This window comes from Bufo bufo, chromosome 4 (genome assembly GCF_905171765.1).
Source record: "Bufo bufo chromosome 4, aBufBuf1.1, whole genome shotgun sequence".
In the NCBI taxonomy this organism is placed as follows: Eukaryota; Metazoa; Chordata; class Amphibia; order Anura; family Bufonidae; genus Bufo; species Bufo bufo.
In genome coordinates, this window is record NC_053392.1 from 452,533,693 (window position 1) to 452,554,646 (window position 20,954).

General features: G+C 43.5%; 1 protein-coding gene across 2 annotated transcripts in view; it reads right to left on the reverse strand.

Annotated features, from left to right (window-relative positions):
* The window catches only part of NDUFAF7 (NADH:ubiquinone oxidoreductase complex assembly factor 7), a 205,408-nt gene that overhangs the window by 175,101 nt on the left and 9,353 nt on the right, over positions 1–20,954 (reverse strand). Inside the window, exon 2 of one of the 2 annotated variants that reach the window (XM_040429430.1) lies at positions 1,159–1,244. The exons of the other annotated variant lie outside the window; for it this stretch is intronic. Coding sequence (XP_040285364.1) covers positions 1,159–1,237 — 79 coding nt within the window. The 5' untranslated portion in view covers positions 1,238–1,244. The remainder of the gene's footprint in view (positions 1–1,158; positions 1,245–20,954) is intronic. 2 annotated transcript variants of the gene reach the window in all.

Here is a 20,954-nt window from a genome sequence, read left to right on the forward strand (position 1 = left end):
TATTACCTTACAATGAAGCTCCGGTAACAGGCAGAGTGGGCGGCGGCGTAACGTCACTCACGTGACGCACCTGCTCCCCCCATTTTATGAATGAAGCAGATGGAGCAGGCGCGTCACGTGAGTGAGTGACGTTACGTCGCCGCCCGCTCTGCCTGTTACTGGAGCTTCATTGTAAGGTAATAAAGAGGCGCTGAGTCAAAGTTCAAGAACCCGCAGGCATAGCGCCTGACCGCCTGCTCCTCCCGCATAGCAACGAATCGGCCGATTATTCGATAACAAGATACGTCGAGAACGAAGCCAGTTATCGAATATTATCGATAACTTCGATTAATCATTGCAGCCCTAGTAATCACTTCTGGACCCTACCATTTTCACCTTCCTGTCTTGATGTCAGTGGTAAATTTTAATCAATATGTTTTACCTGATAAAATTGATAAAAAATATAAAAATAAAATCCAAAAAGAAAATTTTGAAAAATTCACAATTTTCCCCCGTTGAAGCTTAAAGGGGTTATGCAATGGTTTTATATTAATAAACTATTCTCAGGATAGGTCATCAATATCCGATCAGCTGTTTGAAGAGGAGGTGGCGGTCCATGAGAGCATTGCTTCCTCTTCATTACACTACTCGAGTACTCACTCCATTAAAGTGAATGGAGTACTTGAAATTCCAATCACTTCAGAGAAGACAGGCAGTGTAATGAAGAGGAAGCAGCTGATCAGCAGGGGTGCCGGGTGTCTGATCCTCACGGAACTGATATTGATGACCACTCCCAAGGATAGATCATCAATAAAAAAAACCCCAGCACAACCCCCTTCATTTTGAGGCATTTCTTCCAAACATGCTACAAACTTTACTTTTTGTGATAATGCAATGTGTTTTTAACCTCTTCAGGACCCTGCTATTTTTCACCTTCCTGACCCTTTCTTCATGTTAGTGGTACATAATAATTCCTAGTCTCTATTTTTCCATTCTCTATGTATATTTCTAAGTCCAAAAAACTCAAGGTTTCTTGGCTAATTATTTCAGTGAACCTGACGTTCCATTCATTGTTGTTTATATATTACAAAAACTGCAAACCTTCAATAGTACCTTCCTAGATGAATATACCATCATATATAAATCTCCTTCATATGATAAACTTTTCCATACTTGTACCTATCAAAACTGGATCTGTGTTTCTTTTGCCAATAACACAAACAAATTGGCGAAACTGGGGGGCGAATTTCCGCTCCATCGCTGTCCCGTTCATGCGTTTATAAAAATGAAAAGATATAATTAAATATTTACAAAAATGGGAGGGGTGTACTGACTTTTGTGAGATACTGTATATATACAAATAAATGTATAAAACGTCCAAACCAAACAAAACAGCCAACATTATCACCACATTCATTTCAACCCCTAAGCTGGAATAAGTGTGAGGATGACACACAAACAGGGAACAACAAACAAACACAAAGAGTGGGTTGTATGGTAAAGGGTCAAATGCCAGTTGGACAATGAAGTACAAAAATGCCAGAGGCAAACAAGAAAACCAACACGCCAGAAAGTCAGAACCAGATCAATACAATACCAAATCGCCAAACCAAACTCAATAATTTATGGCCCTGATTCTGCAGTTTACAGAAACACCCCATATGTGGTTGTAAACCGCTGTACGGGCACACGGCAGGGGGCGCAGAAGGAAAGGAATGCCATACGGTTTTTGGAAGGCAGGTTTTTTTGACACCATGTCCCATTTGAAGCCCCCCTGATGCACCCCTAGAGTAGAAACTCCATAAAAGTGACCCCATCTAAGAAACTACACCCCTCAAGGTATTCAAAACTGATTTTACAAAAGTCGTTAACCCTTTAGGTGTTCGACAAGAATTAATGGCAAATAGAGATACAATTTCAAAATTACACTTTTTTGGCAGATTTTCCATTTTAATAACTTTTTTCCAGTTACAAAGCAAGGGTTAACAGCCAAACCAAACTCAATATTTATGGCCCTGATTCTGTAGTTTACAGAAACACCCCATATGTGGTCGTAAACCGCTGCACGGGCACACGGCAGGGCGCAGAAGGAAAGGAATGCCATACGGTTTTTGGAAGGCAGGTTTTGCTGGACTGGTTTTTTTGACACCATGTCCCATTTGAAGCCCCCCTGATGCACCCCTAGAGTAGAAACTCCAAAAAAGTGACCCCATTTTAGAAACTACGGGATAGGGTGGCAGTATTGTTGGTACTAGTTTACGGTACATGATTTTTGGTTGCTCTAGATTACACTTTTTGTGAGGCAAGGTAACAAGAAATAGCTGTTTTGGCACCGTTTTTATTTTTTCTTATTTACAACATTCATCTGACAGGTTAGATCATGTGATATTTTTATAGACCAGGTTGTCACAGATGCGGCGATACCTAATATGTATACTTTTTTTATTTTTTTATTTAAGCTTTACACAATAATTTCTTTTTTTAAACAAAAAGTGTTTGTGTTTCCATAGTTTTTCAGTTTTTGGGCGATTACCTTGGGTAGGGTATGATTTTTGCGGGATAAGATGACGGTTTTATTGGCACTATTTTAGGGTGCGTGTGACTTTTTGATCGCTTGCTATTACACTTTTTGTGATGGAAGGTGAAAAAGAATTGTTTATTTAGCACAGTTTTTATTTTTTATGGTGTTCATCTGAGGGGTTAGGTCATGTGATATTTTTATAGAGCCGGCCGATACCTAATATGTATACTTTTTTTTATTTATGTAAGTTTTACACAAAAATGTTTTAGTGTCTCCATATTCTGAGCCATAGTTTTTTTATTTTTTGGGCGACTGTCTTAGGTAGAGGCTCATTTTTTGCGGGATGAGGTGACGGTTAGATTGGTACTATTTTGGTGGGCAAACGCCTTTTTGATCGCTTGCTATTGTACTTTTTGTGATGTAAGGTTACAAAAAAATGGTTCATTTAGCACAGTATTTATTTTTATTTTTTACTGTGTTCATCTGAGCGGTTAGGTCATGTGATATGTTTATATCACATGAGACGGTCGATACGGACGCGGCGATACCTAATATGTCTACTTTTTTTTCCCCCGTTTTTTTTTTAACTTTATTTGGGGAAAATAACGTTTTTGTTTATTTTTACTTAAAACTTTTAATTTTTGGGGGGAAAACTTTATTTTTACTTTATTTTTTGTCCCACTTTGGGACTTCAACTTTTGGGGGTCTAATCCCTTTTACAATGCATTCCAATACTTCTGTATTGGAATGCATTGGCTGTATGAGTAATACTGTGTGTATTACTCATACAGCTTCCGGCCTGTGAGATCCAGGGGGCTGGATCTCACAGGCTCGTCACCGGAAGGCAGCGCAGATGCCTAAGGAAGGCATCGCGCTGCCTTCCATGCCATCAAGTCCCCCCTACAGCCGAATGGGGACCCGATGGCACCGCCGCCCGCCGGATAAGGTAAGACCGCAAACCGCAGGTCTGAATTGACCTGCGGTTTGCGGCAGGATTTCAGCGGACATCCTGTTCCGATTAACCCCCGCCGCAATGTAATTTTAAACTTAGGACGTACCGGTACGCCCTGGGTCCTTAACCACCTCCCGACCGCCTAACGCAGGGATGCGTCCTGCGGACGGCCGGGTTATTCCTCCTGGACGCATATACGTGTCATCTTGCGAGACGACGTGCATATGCGACCCGCACATGCGCAGTGCGGGACGGCAAAAGGCGCACAAGGAGTAGGTCACCAGCCTGCCAGCCAATGATCAGCGCTGGCAGGTTGGTGACTTTTAAAATAACGAACCACCAGCCATATAACACATTATATTTATAAATATGTGTTAAATGGCTTCTGTGCTCTCTGCTGGGTCCTTTTCGTCAGTTGGTCCCAGCAGAGAGCACAGATCACAGTGAGTACACCAAGCACTACATATTTAGCCTCAGATCACCCCCCCATCACCCGAATTATCCCCTTGATCACCCCTGTCAATCACTAGTGAAAAGGAAAAAAGTGATCAGTGTAAACTGTCACTTTTTTTTTCCCACCAGTATTGACTGTTAGGTTTAGGTTAGTTTAGGCCCCTTTGGTAGGTATAATAATTATAGTGGATGGCACTCCATTGTGTAGCTGTCGGTGCTCAGTGGAAAAAATCGGTCGGAAATAGGAAGAAACCACGGCACTCGTTTCAGATTATCAGAAATAATTCATTTATTGTCCATCCCAGAATCTGATCTTTTTGAAAATGGCCAACGTTTCTGTCCACTAGGACTTTGTTCACGGCCTTAGTATAGGGGATCTGGAGGCATCGGGTGGACAACCCGATGCCTCCAGATCCCCTATATTAAGACCGTGAATCAGAACTGATCACAGTCAGATCTATAATAGTATTAGTGTCACCTTAGCTCGCCCTCCACCCAAAACGCAGTGTCACCCACGCCCGCCCCGCCGCAGTGACAAAAAATGATATATATTTTTTTATCACTGCACAATCACTGCGGCGATAAAAAGAAATCAGTTTTGATATTTTTTTCAATCGCAGCGTCTTCCTGTACTTCGCTAGCCTCCCATTTGTAAGACAGGCTTGCTTTTTTTCTTGGGTAGTCTCAGGGAATAATCCCTAAATTTAGTTGACCAAATGGCAAGGAAGGGGTATTCTTCTGAAGAGGCCTACAGGCTTCTGACCCTGTCGGATGAGGAATGGGAACCCTCATCTGACGAATCAAGCGGGTCAGAATATGAACCTGTAGAAAGCAGTGGCAGTCTGACCCAAAGTTCGGACGATGAGGTTGAGGTCCCTGATACCACCAGGCGTACCCGGCCCCGTGTTGCTAGACCACAGGTTGCGCAGGATCCGCTTCAAGGGCAGCAGAGTGGGGCTGGCACTGTCGGATTACGTGGTGAGGCATACACCAGCAGCGCAGCCCATCCTGGACCTAGTACCAGTACTGCCGTAGAACATGGTGAAGTGGCGAGCACCAGAAAGGCAGTTGAAGCTGGCACGGTGGCACGTGCAGTAGTTCCCCAGTCGCAGCCACCGCACAGACAAGGCCCGTAGAGCCCCTGAGGTGCAGGCAAACCCTGATTGGCAGCCCCCATCTTCAGCCGCACCAGTAGTTCCCCCTTTCACCGCCCAGTCTGGAGTTCGGGTTGAGACAGCTCAGATCGGATCGGCACTGGGGTTTTTTGAGCTGTTCTTCACTGCGGAGCTCTTTGACTTAGTCGTGGCAGAAACAAACCGGTATGCCACTCAATTTATAGCCGCCAACCCGGGAAGCTTTTATGCCCAGTCTTTCCGGTGGAAACCCGTCCAAGTTTCCGAATTTAAAACTTTTCTGGGCCTTCTCCTCAACATGGGCCTGACAAAAAAGCATGAATTGCGGTCATATTGGTCCACGAACCCAATTCATCACATGCCCATGTTCTCTGCTGCCATGTCCAGGACACGATTTGAGACCATCCTGCGTTTCCTGCACTTTAGTGATAATAGTACCTCTCGTCCCAGAGGCCACCCAGCTTTTGACCGGCTCCACAAAATTCGGCCCCTCATAGACCATTTTAACACCACATTTGCAGATTTGTATACCCCTGAGCAAAACATCTGCATAGACGAGTCCCTGATACATTTTACCAGGCGCCTTGGCTTCAAACAATACATCCCAAGCAAGCGCGCCCGGTATGGGGTCAAATTGTATAAGCTCTGTGAAAGGGCCACAGGCTATTCGCAAAAATTTTGTGTCGATGAGGGTAAAGATCAGACCCTGGAGCCGGTCGGTTGCCCTGACTACCTGGGGAGCAGTGGGAAGACAGTCTGGGACTTGGTGTCACCCTTATTTGGCAAGGGGTACCACCTTTATGTGGACAATTTCTACACAAGTGTGCCCCTCTTCAGGCATTTATTTCTAGAACAGATTGGCTACTGTGGCACCGCGCGACCTAGTCACCGGGGCTTCCCCTAACGGCTCGTTACCACCTGTCTTGCAAGGGGGGAGAGGGCTGCTTTGTGTAACGAAGAACTGCTCGCGGTGAAACGGAGAGACAAGCGTGACGTTTACATGCTCTCCTCCATTCATGCAGACACGACATTCCAAATTGAACGGGCAACCAGTGTCATTGAAAAGCCCCTCTCGGTCCACGACTATAATTTGATCATGGGAGGGGTGGACTTCAATGACCAGATGTTGGCTCCTTATTTACTCTCCCGCAGGACCAGACGCTGGTATAAAAAGGTGATTGTATACCTAATTCAATTGGCTATGTACAATAGTTTTGTTCTCTACAGTAAGGCTGGGAAAACAGGATCCTTCCTCAAATTTCAGGAAGAAATCATCGAGAACCTCCTGTATCCAGGAGGTTCCATGGCCCCAAGCACCAGTGTAGTGAGCCGTCTACACGAGCAACATTTCCCCAATGTCGTTGCTGGTACCTCAAACCAAGCGTCACCCCGAAAAAGATGTTGTGTCTGTAGCAGGAGTGGAATACGGCGTGACACCCGCTAATTCTGTCCTGACTGCCCTGACCACCCTGCCCTATGCTTAGGGGAGTGTTTCCGGAAGTACTACACGCAGGTACACTTAGTATAGGGATTGCTTGACACAGGACAGGCACACAGGGGTCTTAGGGCCCTTTCACACAGAGCTGCTGCAAACCTCTCCTTTCACCTGGGACAAAGTGCATAATGTACTTCGCCACATCTCTGAGCGATTTGCGCTTTGCACATTGTCCCATGGGGAAGGAGAGGTTTGTCCTGAAAAAGGTAAAAAAATATAAAAAATCACAGGTAAGAAAAAAAGTTAATGTTCCAAAAGTTCAATAAATATTATAAAAGTTAATGTTCTGTTTCAAATGTTATATAAAGTTAATGTTAATAAATTTATTGCGTTGCTGTCTGTTTTTCATTTTTTTTTTACCTTCTAGGTGGACCAAGCGATCAACCAGCTGCAGTACTGATGTGCATTCTGACAGAAGCATTGCGCTGCTGTCAGATTACACAAAAGTCGGTGTAAGCGGCGCTGCAAGACGAGATTTCTCCTCTGCAGTAAAAAAGATACGTTAGCTGAGGCTTATGAGCTGAGGGGAGGTGTTCATATGCTTTGGCAAACACTTTGTATATAAAAAAAAATAATAATAATAAATTCTGGCAATGATTTATTCATGTGAATGGAGAAATCGGGTTTGCCAGGGCATACGGGCTGAGTGGGTTTGGATGTTGGGCGGATCTCCTATGTCCTGGCAGACGCCTTTCCCCTCTTCTTTTTTTTTTTTGCAAATTTTTTGGCAGAGATTTTTTCATTCACATTGATCGATGCGAATGAAGAAATCTGTGCCGTTCATTTTTTCTTTCAGCCTAGAGGCTGAACGGAAAAAATAAATCTCATTACCCGTATGCTCAAAATAAGGAGAATAGCAGAAACTCCTAATGCTGGCAATACATGTAATGATTGCGGAGACCCTCAAATGCCAGGGCAGTACAAACACCCCACAAATGACCCCATTTTGGAAAGAAGACACCCCAAGGTATTCGCTGAGGGGCATATTGAGTCCATTAAAGATTAAACTTTTTGTCACAAGTTAGCGGAAAGGGAGACTTTGTGATAAAAAAAAAACAATTTCCGCTAACTTGTGCCAAAAAAAAAAAAAAACTTCTATGAACTCGCCATGCCCCTTACGGAATACCTTGGGGTGTCTTCTTTCCAAAATGGGGTCACATGTGGGGTATTTATACTGCCCTGGCATTTTAGGGACCCTAAAGCGTGAGAAGAAGTCTGGAATCCAAATGCCTAAAAATGCCCTCCTAAAAGGTACTCATTGGATTTTGGGCCCCTTTGCGTACCTAGTCTGCAAAAAAGTGTCACACATGTGGTATCGCCTTACTCAGGAGAAGTAGGGCAATGTGGTTTGGGGTGTATTTTTACATATACCCATGCTGGGTGAGAGAAATTGACAACTTTGTACAATTTTTTTTTTTTAAAGTTGTCATTTACAGAGATATTTCTCACACACAGTATGGGTATATGTAAAAATACACCCCAAAACACATTGCCCTACTTCTCCTGAGTACGGCGATACCACACGAGTGACACTTTTTTGCAGCCAAGATGCGCAAAGGGGCCCAAATTCCAATGAGTACCTTTAGGATTTCAAAGGGCATTTTAACGCATTTGGATTCCAAACTACTTCTCACGCTTTAGGGCCCCTAAAATGCCAAGGCAGTAAATACCCCACAAGTGACTCTATTTTAGAAAGAAGACACCCGAAGGTATTCCGTGAGGGGCATGGCAAGTTCACAGAAGATTTTTTTGGCATAAGTTATCGGAATTTTTTTTTTTTTTTTTTACAAAGTCTCATATTCCACTAACTTGTGACAAAAAATAAATTTTACATGAACTCACCATACCCCTCACAGAATACCTTGGGGTGTCTTCTTTCTAAAATGGGGTCACTAGTGGGGTATTTATACTGCCCTGGCATTTTAGGGGCCCTAAAGCGTGAGAAGTAGTTTGGAATCCAAATGCGTAAAAATGCCCTGTGAAATCCTAAAGGTACTCATTGGAATTTGGGCCCCTTTGCGCATCTTGGCTGCAAAAAAGTGTCACTCATGTAGTATCGCCGTACTCAGGAGAAGTAGGGCAATGTGTTTTGGGGTGCATTTTTACATATACCCATGCTGGGTGAGAGAAATATCTCTGTAAATTGATAAGTTTGTATAAAAAAAATGTAAAAAGTTGTCATTTACAGAGATATTTTTCACACACAGTATGGATAGATGTAAAAATACACCCCAAAACACATTGCCCTACTTCTTCTGAGTACGGCGATACCACATGTGTGACACTTTTTTGCAGCCAAGGTGCGCAAAGGGGCCCAAATTCCAATCAGTACTTTTAGGATTTCACAGGGCATTTTTACGCATTTGGATTCCAAACTACTTCTCACGCTTTAGGGCCCCTAAAATGCAAGGGCAGTATAAATACCCCACAAGTGACCCCATTTTAGAAAGAAGACACCCCAAGGTATTCCGTGAGGGGTATGGTGAGTTCATGTAAAATTTTATTTTTTGGCACAAGTTAGTGGAATATGAGACTTTGCAAGAAAAAAAAGAAAAAATTCAATTTCCGCTAACTTGTGACAAAAAATAAAAACTTCCATGAACTCACTATGCCCATCAGCGAATACCTTAGGGTGTCTAATTAATTTTTTTGCACCATAGTTTGTAAACGCTATAACTTTTACCCAAACCAATAAATATACACTTATTGCATTTTTTTTTATTAAAGACATGTAGAACAATAAATTTAGAGAAAAATGTATATAGAAATGTAGTTTTATTTGAAAAATTTTACAACAGAAAGTGAAAAATGTAATTTTTTGCAAAAATTTCGGTAATTTTTGATCAATATCAAAAAAGTAAAAATGTCAGCAGCAATGAAATACCACCAAATAATAGCTCTATTAGTGAGAAGAAAAGGAGGTAAAATTCATTTGGGTGGTAAGTTGTATGACCGAGCAATAAACCGTGAAAGTAGTGTAGTGCAGAATTGTAAAAAGTGGTCTGGTCATTAAGGGGGTTTAAGCTAGGGGGGCTGAGGTGGTTAAGGATTCGGCAAACATGGCGTACCGGTACGTCCTAAGTCCTTAAGTGGTTAAAGGGGTTGTCTCACTCAAGCAAATGGCATTTATTATGTAGACAAATTTAATATAAGTCATTAGGGTTGCATTGGGTAATGAATTATCGATATCCAATCAATACTTCTGTGTCCGGATCGATACGATAACGGGATTGACCATTTTCAGATACTAGGCTGCGCTACTACGCAGTTAAGTATCTGTTAGAGAACATGGCACGCGCAGCTCTCAGTGCGAACCATGTTCTCTTCAGAAGCACAGAGGAGGAGAGAGTTCCTCCCCACTGTGACGCGGCCACCACTGCCACCAATGAGGAGATAGTACTGAGGAGGAGGGGAGGGACTGTGGCCACTGCACTACCAATTAATATAATTTATTCCTAAATACAAATGTAGGCGGGTGCAGGCCATATCACATACCTGGCCTCTATGACAGGGTACAGCGATCCGCCATACTTTGTCTATTAACCCCACAGGTGCGGCACCTGAGGGTTTAATAGATGAGGTTCAGCAGATCGCTGTGCCCAGTCATTGAGGGCGCGTGTCGGCTGTCACCCGCCGCCTACATTTGTATTTAGTGATAACTTATATGCATTGGTGGCGCAGTGCACCCCTCTACCCCAATATTATTCTAATTGCTGGCGTAGTGTGCCCCCCCACCCTAGTATTATAATCATAATTATAATTAGTGGCGCAATGCACCACCCCTTCTCTGTATATTCATTGGTGGCAGTGGCAGCTTTCAATTAAAGCTCAAGCAGTGAAATGGCGGGTCTCCGATTGGTTAGGAGGTGGCTAAAGTGGAAATTAAAAAAAATATATATTAAAAGTTTAAATCACCCCCTTTCCCAATTTTACATATACAAATCTAAACGCAATTAAAAAATATATTAGGTATTGCCACATGCAAAAAAGTTCTATTAAATTATTTTAAAATATCTCCTAAGCGGTAAACGCTTTGCCATTTTTCAGTCACCTTGTCCCACAAGAAAATAGGATAGGACTGTTCTATTATAGGCCGGATGTTCCATAAAATGCGGAATGCACACGGCTTTTTTGTTGTTTTATTTTTTTTCGAGTGGTATCGAGTATCGCAATACTTTTTTATGGTATCGAAATTAGGGCTGAAACGATGACTCAATTGAGTCGAGTAATTCGACACAAAAAAAATCCTCATGGCAAATTTTTTGCATCGAGGATTCGTTTGTGTCATGTGACCACAGAGCGGGAGTGAAGTGCTTGCTACTACTCACTGCTCCGTGGTCACCCCCTGCACTGTCCTCCTGACACATCGTCAGGACATAGTGCACATATGCGTGCACTATGTCCTGATGCTGTGTGATGTCAGGACGACAGTGCAGCACGCGAAGAAGACGACCGAGGAGTTGTGGAGCGGCGCTCCTACAGAAGAGGTAAGTATCAAAGGGTCAATGTTAAAGTGAATACAGTTTGTAGTGGCTCTCCCTCCTTTTCAAACTTGGTGAGGGTGCTCTGTAATATGTGACTCACCCAGTCACAAAAATTATTGTTTATAAAGAGAAGGAATAAAACAGGCACTCGCCACCTGGGACCAATTAAAATATAAAGGACGACTATTTTATTGGATAAGAATAGTTAAAAACGGATAAAATACCTATAATAAATCAGGTGGTACTAGAGGAGTATCTCTCACAATTAGTGCATACATATAATTAATGTGAATAAATAGTGCATAAATATATTGACATATAACAATCAAAATAAATACGGTTTCAAGATGGTAAAAAATGTAGAAGTAAAAAAAGGTGAAAAGTAAAAAATGGTAAGTAAAAATACCGTATTTTTTCGCCCTATAAGACCCACCGGCCCATAAGACGCACCTAGGTTTTTAGGGAGGAAAATAAGAAAAAAAACATTTTTTAACCAAAAGTTGTGCTTTTGGTGGGTTTGGAACTAATGGTGGTTTGTGGATGACGCACTGTTACAGGGGGGATCTGTGGATGACGCACTGTTACAGGGGGGATCTGTGGATGACGCACTGTTACAGGGGGGATCTGTGGATGACGCACTGTTACAGGGGGGATCTGTGGGTGGCACTGCTACAGGGGGGGATCTGTGGGTGGCACTGTTACAGAGGGGATCTGTGGGTGGCACTGTTACAGAGGGGGATCTGTGGGTGGCACTGTTACAGAGGGGGATCTGTGGGTGGCACCCCTTAACAGTGCCACCCACAGATGTTCCCCCATAAAACTGTCATCCACAGATCCCCCCCCCTCCAGTGCTGCAGTATACAAATATAAAATGTCTCATTCAATTAAAAGTGATTACACATGCCCCTCACTCCTAATATTACCGTACATCCTAACAGCTTCTGTACAACCCAGGCAGGCAGGCCGGCCGGCGCGTCACTCACTGACGTCATGTGCCTGCACCGCCTGCTTCATTCATGCGGCCTGCCTGCATTCTACAGAAGCTATTAGGATGTACGGTAATATTAGGAGTGGGGGGCATGTGTAATCACTTTTAATTGAATGACACATTTTATATTTGTATAGTGCAGCACTGGAGTGGCGGGGCCGGACTACAGTGACTGCACCGCCCCGCCGCAATTGCGTCTAATGGGGCGAAAAATACGGTAGTAAAAATAATGACATAGCAGAGGGGGGCGGCGGCAAAGAGTTCAGGTGTGGGCAGTTACTTATGCTGGAAGAGGCGTGCTTGGGCTCTAAAGGAAGGCGGGCTGGTCACTGTAGGGGCTGGGCTGGGCTCCAGAGAAGGATAATAACGCCCCTCTGGGCACCTTGGACACTCATTTACGTAACAGAAAATGTTGATTTTATCTCTAATGTAACCATGAAACAAAAAATTAAGACTACAGCAAGAAATAAGGTATTTTATTGTACATGGCCGTAGTAACACATCCTAGTCCGATTTTTGCAAATCTGACATTTGTCATTTTATGTGCTAATAACATTGGAACGCTTTTACTTATCCAAGCCATTCTGAGAATGTTTTCTTGTGACACATTGTACTTCATGACAGTGGTAAATTTGAGTCGATATATTTCACCTTTATTTATAAAATAAAAAGACAGATAGTACCTCATAAAATACTTATCAATCAACATTCCCCATATGTCTGCTTTATGTTGACATAATTTTGTAACAGTCATTAAACATTTTTAGGACCCCATTTTAGAAACTACACCCCTCAAATTATTCAAAACTGATTTTACAAACTTTGTTAAAGGAATTAAAGGAAAATGGAGGTGAAATTTCAAAAGTTCATTTTTTCTTTATGTTAATCAATTTGTTCTTGCAACACAGCAAGCGTTAACAGCAAAATAAACCTCAATATAGGGTTGTTGCGGGTATCGAAATTTCGATACCCAATCGATACTTTTGTCCCGGTATCGATACGATACCGGGATTTCCGTTTTTTCGATACTGGGCTGCGCTTCTGCGCAGTCTAGTATCTCTGAACATGAGCGCGCTGCTATCGGCGCGCTCATGTTCTCTCTCAGCAGCACGGGGAGAAGGAAGCTGTCCTCCCTCCCCCTGTGCTGCTGCCGCTGCCACCAATGAGAAGAGAGGGGCGGAGGAGGGGCGGCAATGAGAAGAGAGGGGCGGAGGAGGGGCGGCAATGAGAAGAGAGGGGGTGGAGGAGGGGCGGCAATGAGAAGAGAGGGGCGGAGGAGGGGCGGGCGCACTGCGCCACCAATGATAGGATTACTATCAGAGCGATGGGAGGAGACATCAGCTTCACTAGTGGGCGTTCCTTTTCCCTGCGCTGCGATTGGACAGCGCTACAGCCAGGGAGAAGGAACGCCCACTAGTGAAGCTGATGTCTCCTCCCATCGCTCCGATAGTAATCAGCAGCATGTGGAGCAGGAGAGGAGACAGTAATGGGGCACTGCGGGCGAACGGAGCGGCGCCCAGGACTAAATGGTGAGTGCTGAGACATCGCTGGGCGCCGCTCTGTGTGGCCTAATAGTGAAAGTCTGGACTCATATACAGTAGTCAGTCTTTAACACATACAGGAGGCGGGTGCCGGCAGCAGAATCGCATTGCCGGCACCCTGCCCCTGACAGGGAGCTGCGATCAGCGGCAGTTAACTGCCGCTGATCTGCTAGTACCCGCCTCCTGTATAAAGGGGTAAAATCATTGGTGGTGCAGTGTGCCCCCCCCTCAATCCCCCCATCCCATTAAAATCATTGGTGGCACAGTGCGCCGGCCCCTCTCAACCCTCCAGTATTAAAATCATTGGTGGCAGTGGCCACAGGGACCTCTCCACTCCCCCTCATTGGTGGTGCAGTGGCAGCTTCTGATCGGAGCCCCAGCTGTGTAAGCCTGGGGCTCCGATCGGTTACCATGGCAGCCAGGACGCTACAGAAGCCCTGGTTGCCATGGTAACATCCCTGATGCTGTGTGCACAAAGCACAGAGCAGCAGGGACAGTGTGGAGTCCTATTCACCCTGATAGAGATCTATCAGGGTGAATAGGAAAAGGGATGAAAGATCCCAGGTTCTAGCCCCTAAGGGGGGAAATAGTTATTAAATAAAAAGTGAAAAAAAAAAAAACACTAAAATATGAAGTATAAATCACCCCCCTTTTCCCAATTTCACATATAAAATATATAAATAAACATATTCCATCGCCACGTCAGAAAAGTCCAAACTATTAAAATATAAAAAAAAAATCTAGGTGGTGAATGCCGGAACAGAAAAAATAAAATAAAAACTGCGCGATTCGCCATTTTTAAAAATGAGGAATGCACGTGGCTTTTTTTGTTTATTTTTTTCGCGTGGTATCGAATGGTATCGAGTATCGCAATACTTTTTCATGGTATCGAAACCGAATCAAAAATTTGGTATCGCAACAACTCTACCTCAATATACATTACTCTGCAGTTTACAGAAATACCCCATATGTGGTGGTAAACTGCTTTATGGGCACGTGGCAGTAGTCAGAAGGAAAGGAGCGCCATAAGGTTTTTGGAGGCAGATTTTGCTAGAATGGTTTTTGGGCACATTATTTGGGCACAGACCCTGACGTACCCCTACAGTGAAAAACCTAAAAAAGTGACCCCATTTTGGAAACTACACCCTTCAAAGAATTTATTAAGGGGTGTACTGAGCACTTTGACCCACTAAGCGGTTTACGGAATTTGGAAACACTTAGCTGTGAAAATGAAAAGTTTCATTTCTTCCAATAACATTGTTGCTTTAGCCCCAATTTTTTTTTTTCAGAAGGGGTAACAGGAGAAAAAGCACCCCACAATTTGTTACCCATTTTCTCCGGAATACGGCAACACCCCATATGTGGTGGTAAACTGCTGTGGGGGCACAGGGCGGGACTCAGAAAGGAATGAGCGCCAAATGGCTTTTCCAGCACATATTTTGATGGATTGGTTTACAGGTGCCATCGCTTTTTATTTTTTGAGTGACCGAGTCTTATATGGGGGTTCATTTCTTGCGGGATGAGGTTACATTTTATTGGTACCATTTTAGGGTATATATGACTTTTTGATCACTCGATATTACGCATTTTGTGAAAATGACTGTTCTGGTAAAATAAAAATAAAACATTTTTACAACGTTCACCTGACAGAGTATATCACGTGATATTTTTATAGAGCAGGTTGCTACCGAAACGGCGATATCCAATCTGTAAAAAAAAAAATTTTGGTCAAATTTTACACATTCAAAGCATTTTTGAAAAGCATAAAATCTTGTTTTTGTGTTGCCAGGTTCTGAGAGCTATTTTATTTATTTTTTTCTGGCGACTGTCCTAAGTAGGGTCTCATTATTTTGCGGGATGAGATAACGGTTTGATTGGTACCATTTTGGGGTATATACAACTTTTTGATCGCTTGGTATTACACTTTTTGTGAGGCAAGGTGACCAGAAAATGGCTGTTTTGGCAATGTTTTTATTTGTATTTTTTTACAGTGTTTACCTGACGAGGGTGAATCATGTGATATTAGGTCCGTACCGATCGGCTCTATAAAAATAAGACTTTTTAACTTAATTTTGGGAAAATTATGCTTTTTTTTTTACTTGAAACTTTAATTTTTTATGTCAAATATTTTTTTTAAACTTTTTTTTTTGTCCCATTATGCGACTTCAACTTTTGGGGGTCTGATCCCCTGTACAATGCATTACAATACATGTGCATTGTAATTAGGGATGAGCAAATAGACTTCGGATGAAACATCTGAAGTCGATTCGCATAAAACTTCATTCCAATACTGTACTGAGCAAGAGCTCTGTACAGTATTAGACTGTATTGGCTCCAATGAGCCGAAGTTATTACTTCGCAAAGTCTCGTGAGACTTCGCGTAATAACTTCATAAATAAATTTGTACTGTAAAAAAACATTTCCCGAACTCAGGTTCGGTTCCAAGGTACCACATATATGTACAGGGTGGGCCATTTATATGGATACACCTTAATAAAATGGGAATGGTTGGTGATATTAACTTCCTGTTTGTGGCACATTAGTATATGTGAGGGGGGAAACTTTTCAAGTTGGGTGGTGACCATGGTGGCCATTTTGAATCCAACTTTTTTTTTTCAATAGGAAGAGGGTCATGTGACACATCAAACTTATTGGGAATTTCACAAGAAAAACAATGGTGTGCCTGGTTTTAACGTAACGTTATTCTTTCATGAGTTATTTACAAGTTTCTCTTTGTTTACAGCCATTGACATGTCGCCGAGGTTAACACGTGAGGAGCGGATAGAAATTGTGTTGGTCTGGTGAATGCAGTAACCGGGTCATTGCAGCAGATTTCAATGTAAGACACCCTACGAGACCACCCATCTCCCATGCTACAGTTAGCAAACTGCTTGCTAAGTTTCGTGAAACTGGTTCAGTGTTGGATTTGCCGAAATGTGGACGCATAAAATCTGTCTCTAATGAAGAAACATCAGTGGCTGTCCTAGCTTCATTCAGCAAGAGCCCACAGCGTAGCACTCGCCGCATGTCACTGGAGAGTGGCATTAGTCGAACATCCCTTCGGCGGATATTAGCTACTCACAAATGGCACCCTTACAAACTCCAGCTACTGCAGCATCTCAACGAGGATGACCCAGATCGGCGCACTGAATTTGCAGAATGGGCAAAACAAAAATTGGAACAGGACCCTCAGTTTACGCAGAAGATTTTGTTCAGTGATGAGGCAAACTTTTATGTGAATGGTGAAGTTAACAAACAAAACCACCGCTATTGGTCTGACACTAACCCACATTGGAAAGATCCCTCCAAGACTGTTGGAACAAAAGAAATGATGGTATGGTGTGGTATCTGGGGTACAAAGATAGTGGGGCCATTCTTCATCAATGGAAACCTCAAGGCCACTGGCTATGCGAAATTGCTACATGATGATGTGTTTCCCTCTTTATGCACTGATGCTGACACGTTCCCTGAGTTTTTCCAGCAAGATGGTGCACCATCACATTATGGGTGTCAGGTCCGAGCATTCCTAGATGAACACTTTCCTGGAAAGTGGATTGGTCGTCGTGGGCCAGTTGAATGGCACCCAAGGTCTCCCGATTTGACCCCTTTAGACTTTTATCTTTGGGGTCATCTGAAGGCATTTGTCTATGCTGTGAAGATACGAGATGTGCAGCACCTGAAACTACGGATACTGGAAGCCTGTGCTAGCATTTCTCCTGCGGTGTTGCTATCAGTGTGTGAAGAGTGGTAGAAGAGGGTTGCATTGACAATCCAACAAAATGGGCAGCACATTGAACACATTTTACAAGTGGTCAGAAACTTGTAAATAACTCATGAAAGAATAAAGTTACGTTAAAACCAAGCACACCATTGTTTTTCTTGTGAAATTCCCATTAAGTTTGATGTGTCACATGACCCTCTTCCCATTTTATTAAGGTGTATCCATATAAATGGCCCACCCTGTATATTTTATCTATATTTGAGTTCATATAAAATTAAATAGCGCTGAAGTGGTGTATGCTTTTGTTGGTTCCTCCAGTGAGGAAAGTTTTGGGGAAGAGTCTGGTTCAGAATATGAACCCATTGAAGGCAGCGACACATTGACTGCAAGCTCTGGTGGCTCTGATTGTGACACCCACATGCCACAAAAAATCCAGAGAAGGCAGCAGAGTTTAGTCACCAGTGATGAGGAATGTTTGACGAGTACCAGCCGTGATGTGCCCAGGCTGTCTACAAGCCACGTGGCACAAAGAGCAAGTCACAGCATTGGCGAACAGGGGGTGAATCTGTGCGTTAAACTACCAGCGCTGAGGTCTATAGTCAGCTTCAAACACGATCTGCCCAGTCTGACATAAATCTGGTATGGTCCTCCTCAAATAATATGCCAAACATTCCACCATTTTCAACACAAGCCGTCATTAATGTGCAAACGGAACCTTTTTTCCGCACTTGATTCTTTCAAAACTTTATTACTGGGGAAATTTTTTAGAAATTGTGCGACAGATTTATATGCCTGGCAATATTTGGCAGAAAATCCAAATTCATCTTGTGCAAAATCCAAATTTTGGAGGCCAACTAATTCCTTGCCCTAACATTCAATATGGGAATCGCCAAAAAAAGCTGAGCTGACATCCTACTGGTCCACAAATCCCATACATCATATGCCAATTTTTAGATCTGTGATGGCTAGGTCACGTTTCCAAATTTTGTTGAGATTTTTACATTTCAAATGATAATTCCCTTTGTTACAGCGACAATCCAGCTGGGCAAGTCAGACTTTACAAACTGAGGCCCCTTGTCTCATACCTTAAGGCTGGGTTCAGACCTGAGCGTTTTACAGCGCTTTCCTACGCGCTGTAAAACGCTCAACAGGCAAGAACCAATACTTCCCTATGGGCATGGTTCTCACCTGAGCCCGACGCCCTAAGAATTACAGGAGCTTCTTTGGGGCGTCTTGTCGCGCGTTCCCGTACATAGACTTCAGCGGGAACGCACAACAATGGGCGTTCGCTTGTTCCGGAGCCGCGTCTGTAAACGCGCATACAATCGAGCATACAGAGCGCTCCATCCCGTACGCTCAGGTCTGAACGCAGCGTAATGGGAAATTTAGAGAAATTTATACTCCCAAGAAAAATGTCGGTTGATGAATCCCTGTTCCACTTTACTGGCCGACAGACGTTCAAACAAACGTGCTAGATACGGTGTCAAGATGTATAAGTTGTGCGAAAGTGGTATCGGCTACACTTATACATTTAGGGTGTATGAAGGAAAGGGCAGCCAGTTGGATCCCCCCGATTAACCATCCCATATGGGCACGAATGGGAAAATTGTCTTAGATCTAATAAATCCATTACTAAGACAAGGCCATCATCTGTATGTCGACAACTACTATACAAGTATTCCACTGTTCAGACACTTAAAATGGATATAAAAAGACATCTGTCACCTGTGTGTGTTTTCATAGAGGCACGGACACAGCCCGGACTAGGCTGTGTAGACACTTGATACAAAAGGAAAAAATTGCGGTCCAGCTTCCAATAAAAAACTTGCAGCTTTATTAATTGCAATAAAATCCAAACACAAGTCACATCCGCAGTTTACACTGTCTACATGTTTCGGACCCTACTATTCCAGTATTCCTCCTTTTAATCATATGTTGCACCAGTTAACCTGGACATCAGCATCAAATGATTATTGGGGGAGCGTCTGACCGATGTAATGGCGATTAGAAATGCCGTCTTGTACGACATGTGTTTGATAGAGATATCTGACAAAGGCATGAATGGGGGCTTCATCAGTCCTCGCAATACTAGATTTAAGTCCCATTGTGGTACCCTCGGGGTAAGGGACGGTCTTATTCTGGACGCCGCTCATATTAACCTCCTAATCCATCGGTGGCTGGATAGGTCAGAGTCATAGAAAGCTCCCAATGCGGAAATTTGTACTTTTAAAGGGAGTTTGTCACCAGATTTTGACCTTATAGACCGCTTACATAGCGCTCTAGCATAGCAGTCTATGATTCTAATGGTACCTTTGATGTTTTCTTGTGAAGTTCCCCCAAGGCAAAAACTGACTTTTATTCATATGTAAATTAGCGCTCGCAAGTGCCCAGGGGCGGCATTCACCTCGTTGGTGCCCAGGCTGTTCTGCCTATTTTCGTCATATCCCCGCCCCAGCCTCTTCCTCTGCCCGCCCCGATCTTCCTTTGTGTCCTCCTTCTCTGCAGCGAGATCCCGCACCTGCGCTATCCATAGCTTTGCCGAGGCATGTGCACTGCGATGCCAATTGTGGACATGGCATCGCAGTAGCTACTGCGCATGCCCCCGGCCAAGCAATGGAGAGCACAGGCGCGGGATCTTGCTGCAGAGAACTTGAGAAGGAGGACGCAAAGGAAGAGCGGGGCGGGCAGAGGAATAGGCTGGGGCGGGGATATGACGAAAAGAGGCAGAACAGCCTGGGCACCAACGAGGTGAAAGCCGCCCCTGGGCACTTGCGAGCCCTAATTTACATATGAATAGAAGTCAGTTTTTGCCTTGGGGGAACTTCACAAAAAAACATCAAAAGGTACCATTAGAATCATAGACTGCTATGCCAGAGCGCTATGTAAGCGGTCTATAAGGTCAAAATCTAGTGACAGACTCCCTTTATCGTACTCGGTTTAAGTCCCATGCCCCTTTGGAGAAAATCTAAAATTTTCTGAATGCAAGGGGGAGATTTATTTGGAGAGGAATCTCCTAGCCAGGAGCAGTATTTTTTAGAGAGCAGAATTGATCTACTTTTGCATTTAGTTTTGACGCGAAAAGGTCTATTTGGGGGGGTTCCCCATTTCTTGCAAACTTTCAGAAAAGTTTCCTGGCACAAAGACCACTCCCCGGGTCTAGAGTCTTCCTGCTGAGGTAGTTGGCTTCTATATTTTCTGAGCCTTTCAAATGGACGGGGTCTAGAGTCTTCCTGCTGAGGTAGTTGGCTTTTATATTTTCTGAGCCTTTCAAATGGACGGCTGTAATGGAAAGAACATTTTCTTCTGCCCATTGGAAGATTTGTACTGCAAGCTTCTTTAGAACTGGAGATTTCGTGCCCCCCTGGTGTTTTAGGTAGGCCACCGTTTTTGTATTGTCTGAAAATACTTTCAGATGTTTTTTGAGTAGTAGGTTTTGAGATACTTTTATGGTTTCCCACATGGCTCTCAACTCTTTGCAATTTGACGATCTGGTTTTTACTTCGTCTGACCATTTGCCTTGCCAGTTTGAGGAGTCCACTTTCGCACCCCATTCCTGGCCGCTTGCGTTCGTTATGATTTGGACCTCTGGGACTGTGTCTCAGGTTACGCAATAGGTTCTTTCTTTCCTTCCACCAATTTAGGTCTAGTTTTACATGGTGAGGAATTGATCGTTTTCCATCCAAGGAG